At 41.7% G+C, this 19,667-nt stretch overlaps 1 protein-coding gene and 1 long non-coding RNA gene across 12 annotated transcripts in view; one reads left to right on the forward strand and one right to left on the reverse strand.

Moving 5' to 3' along the window:
* FMN1 (formin 1) overlaps window positions 1–19,667 on the forward strand; it is a 503,899-nt gene that overhangs the window by 140,877 nt on the left and 343,355 nt on the right. The window contains exon 1 of one of the 11 annotated variants that reach the window (XM_024997960.2): window positions 16,866–18,597. The exons of the other annotated variants lie outside the window; for them this stretch is intronic. Coding sequence (XP_024853728.1) covers window positions 17,236–18,597 — 1,362 coding nt within the window. The 5' untranslated portion in view covers window positions 16,866–17,235. Of the gene's footprint in view, window positions 1–16,865; window positions 18,598–19,667 lie in introns of those variants that run through there. 11 annotated transcript variants of the gene reach the window in all.
* Window positions 5,158–16,888, reverse strand: LOC132346356 (uncharacterized). Its single transcript, XR_009496166.1, has 3 exons — window positions 16,803–16,888; window positions 16,288–16,397; window positions 5,158–5,354 (listed from the first exon to the last, which is right to left on the reverse strand). It is a non-coding gene; the product is annotated as an uncharacterized lncRNA (long non-coding RNA).

Raw genomic sequence — 19,667 nt, forward strand, 5'->3', positions numbered from 1 at the left:
GTCATCGTATGTCATTTTAGAAAAACATTGGACATCTCAGTTATTGTAAAAGGAGGTGTGGAATGAAGCTGAGAGATGTAAAAACTACAAGCCTTCATGAGATGAACTGGAAATTTGTAGTTTTTTTCAACCTCAGTTCAGTTCTGTCGCTCAGTCGTGTCTGACTCTTTGCGACCCCATGGACTGCAGCATGCCAGGCTTCCCTGTCCATCAACAACTTACTCGCACTCACATGAGCTTACTCAAACTCATGTCCATTGAGTCAGTGATACCATCCAAACATCTCATCCTCTGTTGTCCTCTTCTCCTCCCGCCTTCAGTCTTTCCCAGCATCAGGGTCTTTTCAAATGAGTCAGTTCTTCACATCAGGTGGCCAAAGTATTGGAGTTTCAGCTTTAGCATCAATCCTTCCAATGAATGTTCAGGACTGATTTCCTTCAGGGTGGACTGGTTGGATCTCCTTGCAGTCCAAGGAACTAACTCTCAAGAGTTTTCTCCAATACCACAGTTCAAAAGCATCAATTCTTCGGCGCTCGGCTTTCTTTATAGTTCAACTGTCACATCCATACATGGCTACTGGAAAAACCATAGCTTTGACTAGACAGACCTTTGTCAGCAAGGTAATGTCTCTGCTTTTTAATATGCTATCTAGGTTGGTCATAACTTTTCTTCCAAGGAGCAAGCATCTTTTAATTTCATGGCTTCAGTTACCATCTGCAGTGATTTGGGAACCCCCAAAAATAAAGTCTCTCACTGTTTCCATTGTTTCCCCATATATTTGCCATGAAGTGAAGGGACCAGATGCCATGATCTTCGTTTTCTGAATGTTGAGTTTTAAGCCAATTTTTTTTCACTCTCCTCACTCACTTTCATCAAGAGGCTTTTTAGTTCCTCTTCACTTTCTGCCATAAGGGTGGTGTCATCTGCATATCTGAGGTTATTGATATTTCTTCTGACAGTTTTGATTCCAGCCTGTGCTTCTTCCAGTCCAGCATTTCTCATGATGTACTCTGCATATAAGTTAAATAAGCAGGGTGACAATATATAGCCTTGACATACTCCTTTTCCTATTTGGAACCAGTCTGTTGTTCCATGTCCAGTTCTAACTGTTGCTTCTTGACCTGCATACATATTTCTCAGGAGGCAGGTCAGGTGGTCTGGTATTCCCATCTCTTTCAGAATTTTCCAGTTTGTTGTGATCCACACAGTCAAAGCCTTTTGACTTTTTTTTTTAAACTTAACAATATTGTATTGGTTTTGCCAAATATCAAAATGAATCCACCACAGGTATACACGTGTTCCCCATCCTGAACCGTCCTCCCTCCTCCCTCCCAGTACTGGCTCTAAAAAGCAGTTGTGTATCTTGAGATTCACTCAAAGTAAGAAGTGTAACAGCGACATCTACTGGTCAGGCTAAGTTGAGCTTGCGGCAGCAGGATGTCTGGCATGTCACAGTGCCGAAATGAACTTGAAAGTCTTTCTTTTTCTTCTGTGTTTTAAAAAAAATTCTGGGTTTATGTGTTTTTTAACCCATTGGCTAAACTATATATTCCTGGTTTTCCTTTTCCCTGTAAATTAAATTATTTCCTAATTTTACTTTATTTCAATTATAGAAATCATATACAATCCTTTTAGAAAATTTGAAATATGTAGTCAAATTGAAAGAAATTAAAAAAAAATAATTCATAACCTCAGCAACCAAAGACAACAACTGTAAAAATTTGATAAATTATCTTTGTATTTTTCACTATGTATGACTTATTTTCAGTGAGGTATTATTTTTAACTTGTAAGCATAGATTATATACATTTTTTTTTTCTCTTTACTTATTACTCTTACATTGCTTGTTCATGGTTTTACAATTCCTCTGGATGTATCTTAAGTGAATGTGTAGTATTCTTCAATATTGTGTCCTAAAATTTATTTAATAATTTCTCTATTATTGGAGTTAGAGTTGGTTTTTTTAAAATTTGAAATAGTACTTCAACTTGGACACAAATAGCACTACTACATATAATTTTTCTTATACCCCTCCCTGCCAATATTAGGATAAACTTTGGTTTATTATCTATAAGTATTTTTAGGCTTTTGAAACATATCATCACATAAACAAGGCCTATATCTTGAACTAACCTTTAATGGGGTATATGTGTTTGTGTATGTATATATATGGATACACATGGTTATACATATTATACTATAAATATGTTCATGTATCGTATATAAATAGCATGTATTTTTATATAAAATTTATATAAACACACAATAAAATATATAAATATTTACATGCTTCTTAGTTTTTTTAATTATAATTTTTAAACATTGGGATAGTTCCTTTAGATTATTTTCTGCATTAGCAGTTTTTACACCTTGGGCCATAAGTCTCCCCACCTCCAGTCCTCCCCCTTCCTTAGACGCTACAATTTGATTCCTATGTTTTGAATATTGTTATTCTAAGTAAGATGTCCATTCAGGAGGAGGGTTCTACTGATTTAGTAAAAGTTTGTCTCTTGTTACTGATTCCCAGCTTGCTCTAGTGGTAAAGGACCCACCTGCCAGTTCAGGAGACATAAGAGACATGGGTTCCATCCCTGGGTCAAGAAGATCCCTGGAGGAGGGCATGGCAACCCACTTTAGTATTCTTGCCTGGAGAATCCTATTGACAGACGAGCCAGGTGGGCGGGCTACAGTCCATAGGATCGCAAAAAGTCCCACTGAAGTGACTTAACATCCACGCATATACGCACTGATCACCATAGCAGCTCAGAAGGACTTCTTTCCTCTGGGGGTTGTGAACACTAAGGTCAGGGAGAAGGGTATTGCTGCATGATATTTTGATCAGTCTTAAATGTTGCAGGACTGTTCTGTTTTCAGTTTTGAATCTGATTTGCAGTGTCACCATCAGGAAGTTACTTTAATCAGGCTTTTTCAGTGGAGATGTAGCTTTTCATTAGTATGTAGGGGTGATAACTATAACATTTACTAATTGGTGGAAATTTGGCATCCACAAATCAGAATGACCCCAGGCATTCAGGCTGGGACTGCTATTAAGGCCCTTATTTAGCTGCAGAGTAATTTTTTTTTTTTTAAGTCAAGAGCCAGAGAGGAAATATTTCAGGCTTTGGGGACCATACAGTCTCTATTGCAACCACTCTGTTGACAAAAGTAACCATAAAGAATACATACATAGTAAGTGTGCCTGTGTTCCAGTAAAAGTCTGTAGACACTGAAATTTGCATTTCATATAATTTTCACCTATCGAAAACATTGTTCATCTTTGATTTTTTTCCTCCACCATTAAAAAATGTAAGGATCATTTTTAAAGAAGTCATTCAAAAACAAGCAGTGGGTCAGATCTGGGCCCCTCTGCTTTGGACCAGGAAATGGAAATCTCATTTACTTCACCTCTACTGCTGACTCAACCACTAACTAGCTATGGGACTCTGGGTACCGCCTTAAGTTCCATGGGCCTCAGTGTCTTTATCAAATATATGCTGACAGAATGGGACGAACAGGAACAGATAAAACAAAGTTCCTTTTTGTTATAATGTTAAATTTCCTGATTCTGTTAAAGGGGTATAAATCAACCTAAGCAATGTTAGAGGGTAGATTGTGATGTATACAGAGTGGAAATTATTTAAAAGAAATGTAAAGAAAGAAATGGCAATTATTTAAATGGAAGACATCTTAATATTCTCAATGTGAATTATTGTTTTAAAATGAGGAACAATGTCACCACTCCGATGGCGAGACCAAAATTTATAGTCTGCTGACTCTGAAGGCTCATACCACTTGTTTCTCCAATGCTATCCTTTCTTCCCCTCCCATTTTACTGAGGTATAATTAACATGTAATATTGTATAAGTTTCAAGTGTTCAGATGTTTAACATAGTGATGTGATATACATACGTATTGTAAAATGATCACCACGATAATTTAACATCACCTCGTTAGTTTCAATTATTTTTCTTACAGTGAGAGCTTTCAAAATCTACTCTCTAGGCAACTTTCAAATACACAATACAGCATTGTTAGCTATAGCTACCATCCTGTACTCACATCCCCAGGACTTAAGAATCTTACACTGGGAGTCTGTACCTTTTGATCACCTCACCCATTTTCCTCTGTCTTCATCTGGCAACCACCGATCTGTTTTCTGTTTCTATGAGTTTGGTTATTTTTAGCTTCCACCTATAAATGAGAGCATACAGTGTTCATCTTTCTGTGTCTGACTTACTCCATCAGCACAGTGTTCTCAGGGTCCATCCATGTTGTTGCCTGCCACATTCATCACGTAGTTACTGAACTGTGAGAGGGTGCAAGGGTTCCCTGGGAGAGTGGCAGGAGGTGGAGCTGGTAGAGGGTACATACCAGGGAGGTTCTGAGCAGCATCTTTTACCAACCAGTATATATTTCAGTGTTTAAGTGACCAGTGCTGCCAACATGGTGCCTCTTGGCTGCATGTCAGGCAGACTGTTACGTAGACAGGTTCTGTTTGGGTGATCATCTTGCTGTAGCAAACCATGTAGACCATTGTAGGTGATCTAGAAGGTTCTCAGAAGAACCCGTTGCTCAGTCAGTTCCACTTTTAGGTCATGAAGTTGCTGACTTAAATATTACATAGGATATACTCATAGTGAAAAATTATTTATTGTTTGTCTGAAATTAAAATTTAACTGGTTGTCCTGTATTTTATTTACTAAATCTGGCAACTCTAGGTATCAATTTGGGAGCACCATCCAAACAAACCAAATGTGTGAATTGCCTTAAGGTAGTATCTATGCATGATAAATCCTCAGTCGCCCAAGAGTGCCTGTTTAGAGCATGAACATTACCCAGTTAGCCTTAAAGGGCAGTTTCTTAAATTACACTATAGGACACTATCATTAGCTATGCTTCTCATTTTCTAGTGCACTTTGAGCCAGACATGTCAAGGCAACTGAATCTGAACAGACTAAAGAGCAAATGGAGTCTAACTTCTTACTACATGTGCAGTTTCTTAAAGATTCCATTTGAGATGACTTTTCACCATGGAGGATACTGTGTAAAATGTCTGTAAACACGGGATATGGGCAGGGTGGAAAAAAGATGCTGCTAGAGGTGTGGCCTGAGATGGGCCGCAAGGTACGAAAAGCAGAAAAGGTAAACAGTCCTCGAGATTCTGTATTGGTGGCATGAATACTGAAAGTAGGGTTTCGCATGCAGTTTTTAAAACACAGACCTTGCACTCTTCTTGGAGATACTGGTTTCCAAGGACCATCTCAGTCACCCCACCTGTGGGGCCTGGAGTTCTCCTTGCTGAACTGGGTTCATTGTCTCGGGAGGACACAGCATCAGGTTCCAGGTAGTTACATCTGATGAACAGAAGGATATAATTACCAAGTCCACACCCAACCTTAAGTGTCTACACCACTGACAAAACTGCCATGTATTGATCACTGGCTCAGTGCCAGTCACCACCCTTTGTACCTATTGTACAAGTTAGGAGAGAGGTTCAGCAAAGCCAGGTGCAAGGATTTGAACCCAAGTCTGTCTCAGTATGGACCCAGGTGCTTAAATGGTAAGCCTCTCTACCTCTCTATTAGTTGGATGCTTTGTTTGTTTGTTTCTGTTTTGTTTCTAATTGAAGAACCAAATTCATTGTATAGATATGAGCTAGCCCCCATAACCAGTGAGAAGGCTTGAGAATTAAAACCACAGCCAAAATCACCCCACAGAACTCAGTCCAGTGAAGATTCTGTAACATATCCTCACATAGAGCACTGGATGCCGTAGACCTTTGGTCTTTACAGCTAATGGGGGAACACTGGTGGGAACATGAGCAGATTTCAGTCCCTCCACATTCCTTCACTCCTAAAAGACAAACTCCACGGCCATCAATTAGCTTCAACCACAAAGAATGAATGCAGAGGGCTCTCTGATATGCTGTCTTTGCAGTACATGGGCTTCCCTGGTGGCTCAAGCAGTAAAGAATCTGCCTGCAGTGCAGGTGATGAAGGAGACATGGGTTCAATCCCTGGGTTGGGAAGATCCCCTGGAGGAGGGCCTGACAACTCACTCCAGTATTCTTGCTTGGAGAATCCCTCAGACAGAGGAGTCTGGTGGGCTATACAGTCCATAGGGTTGTAAGAGTCGGACACAACTGAAGTGACTGAGCATGCATGCACGCGGCACATGGAAAGGACCACATCTTGGTCTCGTCTTTCATGGAAGCCAATGAGAGCCTACTGCTTAAAGCTAAAGGCCACAGGTGGACTTCCCCAAACCATTAGCATGTTCGTGACAATGGGGCTTACATTTGCAAGTGAAGTGAATTCAGAATTAGCCAACTAGTTTGTTTTCTGGACGAGTGTGTTTATTCACATGTGTGTGTACATATGTGTGAGTGTGTGAAAGAGAGACAGAGATTGTGTATCTGTGGGCTGTATGATAAATGATCCAGAAATGATTCAGGCAAAAAGGATAGTTGGAAGGGATGAATTATTGATGGAACTGGAAAATTACGCTTGCTTCTTATAAACTCCTCAGCACTTTAAGTCATGACAAAGCAGTTGAAAAAAAGTTATCTGGTTTTATTCCTAAAGCCCATGAAATTTAATCAGTTATCTCTTTCAAATTAGTTGCAACTGGTGTGGAAAGCTGGTATACATTTAAATAGAAACCCTAGTTTATGCCAGTCATAGAGCTCAGTTCTTAGGCCATTTCTCACACTTCCCTTGACATGTACTTGTCTGCTCTATAAATGGCAAGATCACAACAAACCTAGTAACATCCCAGATTTCTTTATAAAACAAAAAGAGTAAGTTTGACTTAATTGGACACCTTAGTGGTTAATGGAATTGTGAAATTCACTTTTTTTTTTTAAATCTTGATAACACTTGTACTCATTTCCTCTGTTCTGACATGAAACAGAATAGCTGTTCGTATAAAACTGGAGTCTTAAAGTCTTGAAGTGTCTACATAGACACACTTATACTCTCAGACCCTGAAAGACCACAGATTAGAACTGAGTTTTATAAAATTGGTGAGAAATGTGTAGATGAATTTTATTTAAATGATTAGAATGTTGCTCTGAAATATTTCATTTAGCTTCTCTAAAATTCACATGATTGCTTTTTTGTTCCCTTAGAATGGGTTCTATTTTTTTAAGCCTCCCTTTTCTGCCCCCAAAACTGCAGTTTTGTGTGCATTGTTTAGACTATGAGCTTCACACTATTTCTGTAAAGCTGGTCTCTCTACATGTATCATTTATGTTCCATGTGTGAATTTCGGAAAAGTATTTTCTGTCTTTTCTAAGACAGAAATGGGAATTTGTGGTTAAAAAATTACATCCAATATGACCCATTTAGAATTTGAAACACAGAAGCCTTTGCCTAGAGAATGTTTGAGAGTACTCCTATGCTAACATAAGGCTCCAGTTTTTATGACCCGATTATTTTTGCCTTGCCTTTTGATTTTTACATGTTTTAATTAAGCCATCTTAATATATGATTATTATTGCTTCTGAATTTCATTAAGAACTGCAGCACTATAACTGTCCTGAGTATGAGCATTATAAATGTCCCTTTCGAGCTACAGGAAGTAAGTGACTGTGATTCTAGGAACTGTTGTAACATTTTTCCAGAATATTTCATGATAATTCTTAGAGTGCTGAAAATGACAGTAGCACTATATATACTTGTTTGGTTTAAGTCCCAAATTAAAACAGTGTACAAAATGGAGGCAACAGTGACTATATTTCAGAATTATGGAACTATGATTCTTTTTTCCACTTTATTGATCTCTGTAGCTGTACATGTTCCACAGTAATAATGGTCACTATTTATTGAGCGGCTGTGATGAACTGAGCAAGCACTGGGTTAGGGATATTAACACATTTAATTCTTAGAACAATCCGAGGAGTTAAATATTTTCCCCATTGTATGTATGTAAATACTGATTCATAGAGCTAAAGAACTTGCCTAAGTGTCACAGTTTGTGTGTAACTAGTAAGATCCTGTGTTGAACCCAAAGGTGTTTCACTTCAAAGCCATGGCTATGCTCCCCTCTTTTTTCCTTTGTCCTCTCTTAACTGTGGTTAAGAATAGGATCACAGTTGTGAAGATCCCTTGGAGAAGGAAATGGCTATCCAATCCAGTATTCTCTCCTGGGGAAATCCATGGACAGAGGAGTCTGGTGGGCTATGCAGTCCATGAGGTTGCAAAGAGTTGGACAGGACTGAGCAACTAGCGCTTTCCCTTTTGTGACAATGCTTAGCTTACTTTCTCCTTTGTAATTTTAATGCCTTTATATCGGCTTCCATATTTTTCTTTAAAAATGACTAAGTGATGTGAGTATTAACGTCAAGGAATCAGTAATGATTCTGTGTCCTTTCTGCTCTCTGCCAGCTCTTTCTAACTGCAGTGGCCATTGGGTCTGGTAATCAGGTGATCATCTATAATATTTGTCCCCATTCTGATGTTTCAGTGTGAAAGAGAACTACTACAAAATTCTATTGTTCTTTGATTTATTGTAATGAAAAGAAGGTACATTTAGAATCAGGCTGATCCAGTACAGATCCTGATTCTGCTGCTCACTGGTTGTGTAATCTTAGAAGTGTCCTAATTTTTTTGAACCTCAGTGTTAACATCAAAAGCAGTAACCAAACAGTAGTCACTAGCCACCTATGGCTATTAATTAACATGAAATAAAATTTAAAATGTAGTTCCTCAGTTACATTAGGAACATTTTAACTGCTCAAAGACCACCTATGGCTAGTGTCTGCTGCATTGCATGACACAGATATAGGGGTTTCCATCATTACAGAAACTTGCAATGAACAGCACTAATAAAATGGGGTCACTGACACCTTTCTCCTAGAGTTACTGGGAGGATTAAGGTATTAGAAAGCTTGCGTAAGGAACCTAACATGGTGCCTACTTGGAACAATGACACCCTAAAATAATGCATGTCCCTAATGCATCTTTGTTATCTACCTTTGTTTTGTTTTGGGCAAATCCTCATCGTCCCTAATTTTTCTTTTGTCTCCTTTAAAATTTAAAAATATTTTAAATTGATAACTAGATCTTTGGTGTTGGAACAAGTATTCTCAAGATAACTTTTACACCTTAAAAACTAAGGAAGGACAAAAAGATACCTTGTTATGGCTGTCTAGCTTCATACCCAGGAAGAAGGAGAATAAAAGCTTCAGGAGATGCATATGGTTTGTTAGAGTCCAGATCTGTATCTATAACTTGTATCATGAACAACTTTAGCCACAGTGAAATGCTTTCTCCATGGACCCCCTGCCTTCTGTAGTGGTTATTTCTGCGGGACAAAACTATTAGTCATTTGGGGAAAATACAGAACTCTTCAAAAACCTGTCCCAGGAAATTCTATACCTTAAAGAATGCTTCTGTTTCCCTTCCTCTCCAGCTTCACAAGTAAGTCACAGCCTTTCTTTTTCCTTACAGTATTTTGTCATGGACATTGAATCCATTTCCAAAGAGTCTTTGATACTGCTTATTGGAATCAATCTTAGAAATATCTGACAGTAAGACCCTAAGTGGGCTTCCTAGGTGGCTCAGTGGGTAGAGAATCCACCTACAATGCCAGAGATGTGGGTTCAATTCCTGTGTTGGGAAGATCCCCTGGAAGAGGGCTTGGCAACCCACTCCGGTATTTTTGCCTGGAGAATCCTATAGCCAGAGAAGCCTGGCAGGCTACAGTCCACAAGACCACAAAGAGCATGCACACACACATACACACACAAGACCCTAAGCAGTAATGCAATAACTATTTCAAACTTGATTTTTGTATTTGTAAGAGTAAGGACATTTTCAGTGAACTCGGTACACCTTTGAAGTATAATGAGTTGGCCTAAAAACAACAACAAAAAAATGGTCCTTGCTCTGCTGTTGACACTTTGGGCGGTCTCCCAGGCCAGTCACTGTCTGGGAACACCCTTCCCTAAAGGGAGGGGAGTCTCAGTGCTAAGGGAACACACAGCATCAGCATGTGTCAACAGACTCTTAAGCAAAGGATCTTCTGGAAAAAATCCAAATTCATAGATTTTTTTTTCCCCCCTGAAATTACTGAGCTGATTTAAAAATCACCGTGGAACAGAGGAAAAGTATTATAATAAAAACAGGTGAACTTTGTCACCGTCTATAGTAGCCACCTGGGAACATTTCAAGCTAATTGTTCTCTTCAGATGGAAAAAAAACAATCCAGAGAGCACTGGCCCCGAAACACCCAGAGGGACCCCTTGAAAGAATTTTCTTTGGAGCTCAACTCACTCGTGGCACAGATGTGGTATGGGGAGGCGTGGTATTTAGTAGGCCTATCTATAAGGAGGGCTTCCCTGGTGGCTCGGTGGTAAAGAACCCACCTGCCAAAGCAGGAGAAGATCCCAGGGTTAGGAAGCTCCCCTAGAGGAGGGCATGGCAACCCTCCCCAGTATTCTTGCCAGGAGAATCCCCATGGATAGCGGAGCCTGGCGGGCTACAGCCCATGGAGTCACAGAGAGTCGGACATGCCTTAGCGACTGAACAACAACAACAGTCTATAGGGAATAATCTTTTTCAGACCAAATGGCTCCTTTGTCTGGGAGCATAGGTAAGAGAGAGCTGGGCGGGCCAGTTTCCTGCTTGGGCCTTCATTTCATGGGTAAATACTTGCTTCATATTGACGAGGTTAAAAGACATTGTTAGATATTAGTTGATGCCCCTAAGAAAGCTGTTTCTGTGATATGTTCTGAAAACATATCACATCCATATGGGACTTATTTTGTATCAGGCACTGATGGAATGCGAAACACATATTCATTTATTTAATCCTTCTAATAACCCACACAGAAGGAGCCTTTTTTATTCCAAGCTTTTAGGAGAGGAAGCTGAGACACAGGTTGCTTATATAACTTGCCCAAGGTCAAGTTTCTTGCAGGAGTAGGGTAGGATGTGAGCCCAGAACCCAAGGCCAGGTTCTTAACTCTTCTACAGCTTCACGAGTATGCCTTGGCCTCTCCTCTTCCTTTTCAGAGGAGAAGGGAATGTTTGTTACCAACATTCAACCCACTTCCACAGAAACTTTGAATACAGCTCAGTGGAACCAGTCTTAGAAACATTTAGCACCAAGACAGCTCGACGGAAGAAGGCCTTAATCCCTGAGTCCGGTTGTTGCTGTCAGCAGATGCAGCCTGTTTTGTTTTCAATCAGTGAAAACAGCTGCTAGCTTTTCTGAGGCTGAGTTAGAGGGGCTGTTTGAAGCACTGCAGTAGATAGCAGGGGGATTTCGCATAGTGAAGCCTGGCAGAGCACTGCCTGACATGGAAGGAGAAGCCTGGGGAGGCCTCCAGTTCTGGCCTCAGTTTGGCCTCATAACTCCATTTTCAAGACGTGGAAAATGAACTTAAAGAAGATGCTGTATCCTATGGTTGTACTTGAGCTTCGTGAACTGGTACAGTTAGCTAGCTTCTCTTGACTCCAAATGTCTCCATCTTTAAAACATGAATGTTGAGCTGATTGACTTCTAGTCCTTCTGAAATCCTCTTAAGCCTCCCAACCATTTGATTCTACCCATCTTCTTCCATTATCTTATACTTCTTTCATCTGACGCCTCATTCATTTAACAAATGTCTTTTTGAGTACTTGTATGGCGTTATTTCCTCAGAGCTCACTTAGTTAAGTGTCACTTATTTAAAACATGCTTCTTGAACCTCCAAAACCCCATTACCTCACTTATATCTTTCTTCATAGTCTGCTTATTTACTTTTCCCAGTCCATTGCTCTAAACACTTTTCTTCCACAGAAATAGTTTCTACAATCTTACATACTCTTACCAATTTTAACTTCTACTTTTCTTGAGCAGTCATTCCAGGAACCTAGTTGAATCCCTAGAAGCTGGAAGCAGTCATGAAAAATCAGGCCCAGAACTTGGAGCATATTGGATAAGGAGAAACATGAGAAATTTAGCCTAATACCATGAAATTAATCTCACTTTTCCCTTGCCTTTCTGGGAGAGTGCTCGGAGAGGGTTTTATGAGAATATGTGTGGGAAGGAATTCTCTAAGCTGAGTGACATGGGAGAGTGCTGCAAAGCGTGTGTGAGGTGGGGCGCGAGGGGCTTTAGGAAGTTTTTGCTTTAGACAGTATGCCATTTCTGCAAATTGATTTTGAAAATTTTTTAATGCTCATTCCTTTAGTTGTTATGAGAATCAAGAAGCTAGGTTCTACTACTTCCAGGAAATGATAGCCCTTCTTTTTTGTTTATTACCTTTTTTTTAGGCTTATCTCACCAGGTGTTGTTTATTGGAACGATGTTTATTGGAATGTTTATTGACATGAGGTTCAGTTAACTCCAGCCTCAATCTGAGAAGATGGTGAGATGGGAGGAACGTGGAGAATTCATTAGTAGTAAATTCTCCACATAAATTCTGTATTCAGTTTTCACAAGCTGGGTACCAAATAGTTACAAAGAGCAACATGTGAGTTATCCTACCTGATATTGATCATGCCTATTTCAACTAGTTGTCCAAAGTAGATAATTTTTAATCTGGCCTTTTGCACAGGTAGCTATTATTAAGTATCTTGAGGTTAGAATAAAAGAGAATCAGGTGAGGTTGTAAAGGAGAAAGTCTTGGCTGTTAACTTGGCTGTTTTTGCGTAGTAGGTACTTTAAAAGCATGTATCATCAGATCAGATCAGTTGCTCAGTCGTGTCCGACTCTTTGTGACCCCATGAATCGCAGCACGCCAGGCCTCCCTGTCCATCACCAACTCCCGGAGTTCACCCAGACTCACCTCCATCGAGTCAGTGATGCCATCCAGCCATCTCATCCTCTGTCGTCCCCTTCTCGTCTTGCCCCCAATCCCTCCCAGCATCAGAGTCTTTTCCAATGAGTCAACTCTTCGCATGAGGTGGCCAAAGGACTGGAGTTTCAGCTTTAGCATCAGTCCTTCCAAAGAAATCCCAGGGCTGATCTCCTTCAGAATGGACTGGTTGGATCTCCTTGCAGTCCAAGGGACTCTCAAGAGTCTTCTCCAACACCACAGTTCAAAAGCATCCATTCTTCTGCACTCAGCCTTCTTCACAGTCCAATTCTCACATCCATACATGACCACAGGAAAAACCATAGCCTTGACTAGATGAACCTTTTTTGGCAAAGTAATGTCTCTGCTTTTGAATATGCTATCTAGGTTGGTCATAACTTTCCTTCCAAGGAGTAAGCGTCTTTTAATTTCATGGCTGCAATCACCATCTGCAGTGATTTTGGAACCCAGAAAAATAGTCTGACACTGTTTCCACTGTTTCCCCATCTATTTCCCATGAAGTGATGGGACCGGATGCCATGATCTTCGTTTTCTGAATGTTGAGCTTTAAGCCAACTTTTTCACTCTCCACTTTCACTTTCATAGAATAAGACAAAAATAACGTCCAAAAGAGGTGATTCTTTTTTCCTCTGAGAATGTTAGAGCATTAAATAGATGAATTTTTCAAGACTGCCCAACTAAGATCAGACTTGTAGGCTGCTTGTTTGAAAACTACTATGGTCTGAAACATTTTTCCATTCCCTAAATGACCAGATGTTGTAACATTTCTCATGGTCATGAGAATGAGTGTCCTGAAAGAGTCAATATTCAAAAATCTCTTTAAATTACCATGCTGCCCTTTCTTACTTATCTTCATATTTTTATGGTCATAACTTGCTTTCATTCAAAATTGTCTTAGGTCCACCTATTGCTAATTAAACTGAGTCTGGAGTATAAAGTACTAAGTTACAATCCCTGAACAAGAATCACCTCTTTCTTGGCTGATTTCCCCTATTAAACTTCATGTTTCATCAAGGTGGAATTCTGGAATTTCTTCATCTTTATGTCATACAGAGTTGGTGCTTGACAATGATTGTTGGATGAATGCATCTTTGTGATAGTTCACTTTGCTAAATGAAGGAGAATTGTATAGGTAAATGGAAAGCCTCTTGATAAATTTGAGTCCTAAGGATTATGTGTCTTGTCTGTGACCAGTAGACAAGCCAGCTAGGGAATTTTTGCTTGATTTTTTTCTAAGTAGCCCGTCTAGATTTCCCCTCTAAATTTACAAGGGAAAAGAATGGTCCCACTCATATTTTTTTTCTTTTCATGAAGTCAGTCTTCGGTATCATTTCAGAGGGTAAGGTATAATACATGCCCTAGTGAGACCCCACCATCTAACCGGGCTGACACGCCTGCACATTTTAAGATGCAGGTGGATGTGGAGTCCTATTATGGCAGGAAGCAGGGCTCAGGCTTTTAGAAGACTGACTGTGGATTCTGTGGCCTGATTGCCTTGATTCAAGTTCCAGTTCTTCTTGTGAATATGAGCAAGTTACATCATCTTTCCATGCTTCAGTTTCCAAACAGGAAAAAGAAAATAATACCAACCTCATAGTTAGATGTTGTTGATATTTTGTTGCTAAGTTGTTCCTATGTGACCCCATGCACTGTAACCTGCCAGGTTCCTCTGTACATAGGATTTCCCCTGCAAGAATACTGAAGTGGATTGCCATTTCCTTCTCAGAGGGATCTTCCCCACAAAGGGATCAGACCTGTGCCTCCTGCTTTGCAGGTGGATTCTTTACCACCAAGCCATCAGGGAAGGCCATAGTTAGATGTACTAATCAGTTAATACACATGGAGCAACTAGAACAGTGCTTGTAAACACCTAATAAATGTTGTGTATTATTAGTATCATCCACTTATTAGCTGTGCGCCTTTGCTTGGTTGCATTCTCTTGGCCATGGTTGCTTCATTTTTAAAATGAACCTAAGAACACCTTATCTACCCTAAGCCGAGGGACTGGAATCAAATTGTCTCCCTGGGACCCAAGATTCCCACGACGTTGTATTCATGTCCGTGGGTATTGAGAAGGTGCTAGAACTTTATATTTCCACTCCATGCTGTAGTGTAGAAGAGTCTTCTAGTTTATGTCCCATTTTGCCCATATCTGCTGAAAGTGCTTAGCAACTTATTCTGGAAATCAGTAATTACGTCTGAGAAAATGGAGCTTTCTCGGTTAAAGAACAACAAATATGTGCCATATCTCTTCCCCTCACCCATATGTTGACTGGTCTACATGGTTCTTCAGAAGACTGATCTTATGATCTGATGTAATGATTCCTTTTTCTTTCTCTGTCCTGAAGAAGCAGAAGTATGATTTTATCAACAGGCATTTCCTTTAGATAGGAAGCTTGTTATGAGGCTTAAATAGCACGAATGAATTTTCCTGAGTGTTGTGGTGGCCTTTTGATTAACCATGCCCTATTTAATAATCTCAAAATATGCTGGGATCAGGAGCAACCAGGAAAGTATCCATTTAGACACAAGGTCAAATCAGGGATGAGGAAGCACTGTTTTAATTTTCCTATAAGAGTTGATGGGCTATAATCATATGTACGCTTTTTGTGTGAAGGTTTCTTTTGAACACATCACACTGGAAATTTATTATTGTGATCAGAATTTCTCAGTGGAGAACACAATTCAAGTTAGCAGTGTGGAAGCCACAGCCATTCCCTGCTGCAGATAAAGCAAGACAGCTGTTTTGCTTATGGCTACAGCTTCTGTTTTGCAGAATAAATTTGTTTGCATTTAACGCTTGGGCTCAATCTTCTTGTAGCTTTATTCAGAGAGTCAGTGATTACTATTAACCTATGATGACTATTAAGCCAGTTTGGCTCTCTTGATCCAGCATAGTGCCTTATCCATTCCAGGTGCTTACTAAATGCCTGCTGACTCAATAGGATCTGGTAAACACTGAGACCTTCAGGTACAACAGGAAGCTGCCCCAAGAGGCAGGTATGCTGCTAGGAAACAGAGCTGCAATTTTTCCATGTCCTTCATTGCCAGGTTCCCAGCTTGTACAGCATTGGAAACTACACTGAGCTGATGTTTGGTGGTGGTTTTGTCTTTCCTGTTTTTGTTTTAGGCAAATGGGTCTGTGACAGAGCCCTGATAGAGACCTTTCAGATGTTTTTCCCTGTAGGGAAATGTGGCTTCTTGGGGATCTTTTTTATGAATTGCTTTGCCTAACAAGGCAGGTTGTGTGTTACTTTGTACCATGCTAGGTTTCAATTTGTTGGTTGGATGGCTGAAGCACAGAGGGGTGCCCTTTGGGCAGCAGGATTCCTAAGAAAGCTAGGAAGTCAGAGCTGCTGAACAGAAGCCCAAGGTTAGCCCAAGAGAGTGAAGGGTTATTCCTCCCTGACTGGGGCTGTTTACTCTACCACCCTGAGGCTGGTGGACAGTGGGCGTGGTGGGCGTACTTGCCTAAGTACCTGTTTGTAGAACACTGTGGCAGCAGGGCAGGGCTAAAACAGCAGTAATCTGAAACCAGTCTTGTTGGTTTTCCTTCCCTGGAAGCTAAAATCTGCATTCCAGATGAAACCTGCAGGGAAGCGGAAGAAAGCACTTAAAAAAAAGAAAGAAAGAAAAAGCTTCAGGGGTAGTAAATTAACTGCTTTTTGGAGTCCTTGGCACTTTTGAGATGATCTGTTTCTTTCTTTACTTTTAAATATTTCTTTGCTTCGGGCTTTGTAAGTGGCTGTCAGTCTGTGTGCAGCGCTAGTTTTGGGGTGTTTTTTGTTCTTTTCTTTTTTTTGCTTGGATGGCACAGGCTTCTGACCGTGATTTACATGGCAAAAGAGAGCCCGCAAGACGTATTTCAGTCATTTTCTGCTGATTCACTTTTGAACTTCCTGGGCTGCTCTGGGAGTGGAGGGGCGGGGAGGTGGTTGAAGGCTGTCAGGAACAGCTTGCCCGATCAGCACTCTCTGGAGCTTCCCTTGCTCACCAATGAGGAAGTTGAAAGCCACCAGGAGAACCGCGGGCACTAGGGCGGAGCTCGTGGCAAATCCTGGGCTGGGATGAGTGGGGGCAGGCTGATTTTCCCTACGACAAAAAGCCTTTTGTCCCGGGAATAAATACGGAAGTCCTAGAGGAGCAGCCTCCCAGTCCGTGTGTAGTAAGGTGCGCAGCCTCAGCTGCTTCTGGCCATAAAGCCCCGCCGACTTTTTACAGTTGCCCGGGGCGCCCCGTCCCCGCGCAAACCGGAAGGAGGGCTCGGGAGGGACCAGGGCCGGCCAAGTGTGCTCGCGCTGCGGCTGAGTCCACCGGCCGGTCCTGTGCTCTCCGTTCTGGAAGTTAAGAGCCGATGGAGTGCAGAAACTGAGAGAGCAGGGGAAGGTAGCAGAAGTGAGAACTGCCACCCAGGGCACTGCTGGGACATGGAGGAAGTTGGAAACGCTCTGAATGGCAGTGATGGCTCGAAACCAGAACAACCTGAAGCCGGACTTGACCCGGCGCTGTCGATCCTTACCAAGTTCTCTATGAAATCCCTCTTTGGGTTCACGAGTAAATTGGAATCTGTGAAACCCGAAGAGGAAGACGCAGTGCTGAAAGCCTTCCGTAATTTAGTGGTGGAGCCCAGTAGTGGATCGGATCTGCAGGAGGTAGAGGCTCAGGTTCCACTTGACCATGGAAATGATGGGAAGACAAAGGTGGAGACGCAGACGGAGTTGGAGGGAAGTCCTAGGGGAGGAGCAGAGGCCAGGATTTCTCTCCCTGGACAAGAGCTGCTTCCACTCGCTGCTTTGAATATGAACAAAGACAATGTCATTTTGGTTCGAGGGACCCTGGTGAACACCACCATTGATTCTGATTCTGATGATGGAGGCCAGGAACCAGAAGAGGGAAGCAAGACCAATAGCCCCAGATCCACTGGTGTTGTTTTATCTGAGCCATCCGAGGAGCCCCAAGAAAAGCCAGGAGGTGGAAGGGAAAATACCGCCCCTGGTGACAGGGGTGATGCAGAGCTCAGTGGAGAAAGTCCTCAAAGAACTCTGCAGGAGATAAGCTACAAGTTGGAACCCGACAAAGGTGGCCTTCAGACACAGCACAGCCCCTGCCAGCAAGAAGCGGGAGAAAAAGGTTCCATGGCTCCAGCTGTGGTAGCAGACCAGGACTCAAGTCTTGGTGTCACCGAGAACACCTCTTCTAAAAAAGAAGTCCCTGGAGAGAAGTCCTTCCAGCTTCCAGCTTTTTTCAGTGGGCTTCGTGTGCTGAAGAAGGGAGCCACAACCGAGGGCGGGGAGACCATCACTGAAATTAAACCAAAGGATGGGGACCTGGCTTTGCTCAAGTTGACCCAGCCAGTCCAGCGGTCCCTAGCGCAGGCAGGGCCTCCAGCAGTGAAGATGGGAGAGAAAACAAGCTATCCAAAGGCCACTCCCACTCTCCTGGAGCAGCTGTCTCAGCTGCTCAACATTGACGTCCCCAAAGCCGAACCGAAGCCAGAAGACCCTGAACAGCTCAAGGGGGAAGAGATGGGCTGTGGTGCACCTCAGGAGAGCCAGAGCAACCCTGGAGAAGCCCAAACCCAGGGAGGAGAGGTCAAGCCAAAGCCTCCAGAAACAGCCTTGGAGGCCTTTAAAGCCTTATTCATCCGTCCCCCCAAAAAGGGGACCACGGCTGACACCTCTGAGCTGGAAGCTCTCAAGCGCAAGATGAGGCATGAGAAGGAGTCCCTAAGAGCTGTGTTTGAGCGGTCAAGGTCAAGGCCTGCGGATGGCCCCTCAGATTCCAAAAGCGTACGTAGCAGGTTGGGTTGTGTGATTTGTCATAAAGTGTTATGCGGCCATGTTTCTTTTCAGGTTTCCTGTCAAAGAGGGTCTTAGTTACCTACTCTTAGTGACCCTCCTGTAGGTGAAACATGGTATAATCAAGTGGTCCTTATAACGAGTCTGGAGTTGGACATTTTGGAGTTGGAGTATTTTCTTTCTTTCTTATATTTCTCTGGATTGTTGTAAGAAAGGTGTGCAGATCAAAAAGGGAAACTGTCACTCTGAGTTTAAGCATTAATAGTAAATGTGCTTATAAAAACCAGGCAGCATCAGAATCAATGCAATATGGAAATGTAGCCCAGACTTCCTTCCCATTTAATTAATTATACCTTTGTGAAAACTGTATTTTTCCTTTGAAAATTGGTCACTTGGCCAAATACATGTTTGTGATGTGATTAAAATGTTCTGTGTTGGTTATAAGATATCCTGATTGAGGACTGGGTGTAGAATGAGACCTGGGTTATAATTCTAACTCCACCAATTACTGGTTGGGTGACCTTGATCTTTTCTAAGCCTCAATCTCTTCATCAGCAAAATGATGAAAATAATTTTATATGGTAGTGTTGAAGAATAAATGAAGTTAGTACATGGTAACCATCTAATTTGTGAAAACTGTTACAGTTGTTTAAAAAAGTATTCAGGAAATTTGTAAGGACTAACAAGCACTTTGGAGAAGGCAATGGCACCCCACTCCAGTACTCTTGCCTGGAAAATCCCATGGACGGAGGAGCCTGGTAGGCTACAGTCCATGGGGTCGCTGGGAGTCGGACTCGACTGAGCGACTTCACTTTCACTTTTCACTCTCATGCATTGGAGAAGGAAATGGCAACCCACTCCAGTGTTCTTGCCTGGAGAATCCCAGGGACGGGGGGGTCTGGTGGGCTGCCGTCTATGGGGTCGCACAGAGTCGGACACGACTGAAGCGACTTAGCAGCAGCAGCAGTAGCAAGCACTTGTTCAGTGGATCTTAAAAGTTCATAAGGGCAGTGAGTAGAAGTTTTTGCTTAGTTTCACCTTGAATATAATTATCATTCCCT

Source organism: Bos taurus, chromosome 10, assembly GCF_002263795.3.
Source record: "Bos taurus isolate L1 Dominette 01449 registration number 42190680 breed Hereford chromosome 10, ARS-UCD2.0, whole genome shotgun sequence".
Classification (NCBI taxonomy): Eukaryota; Metazoa; Chordata; class Mammalia; order Artiodactyla; family Bovidae; genus Bos; species Bos taurus.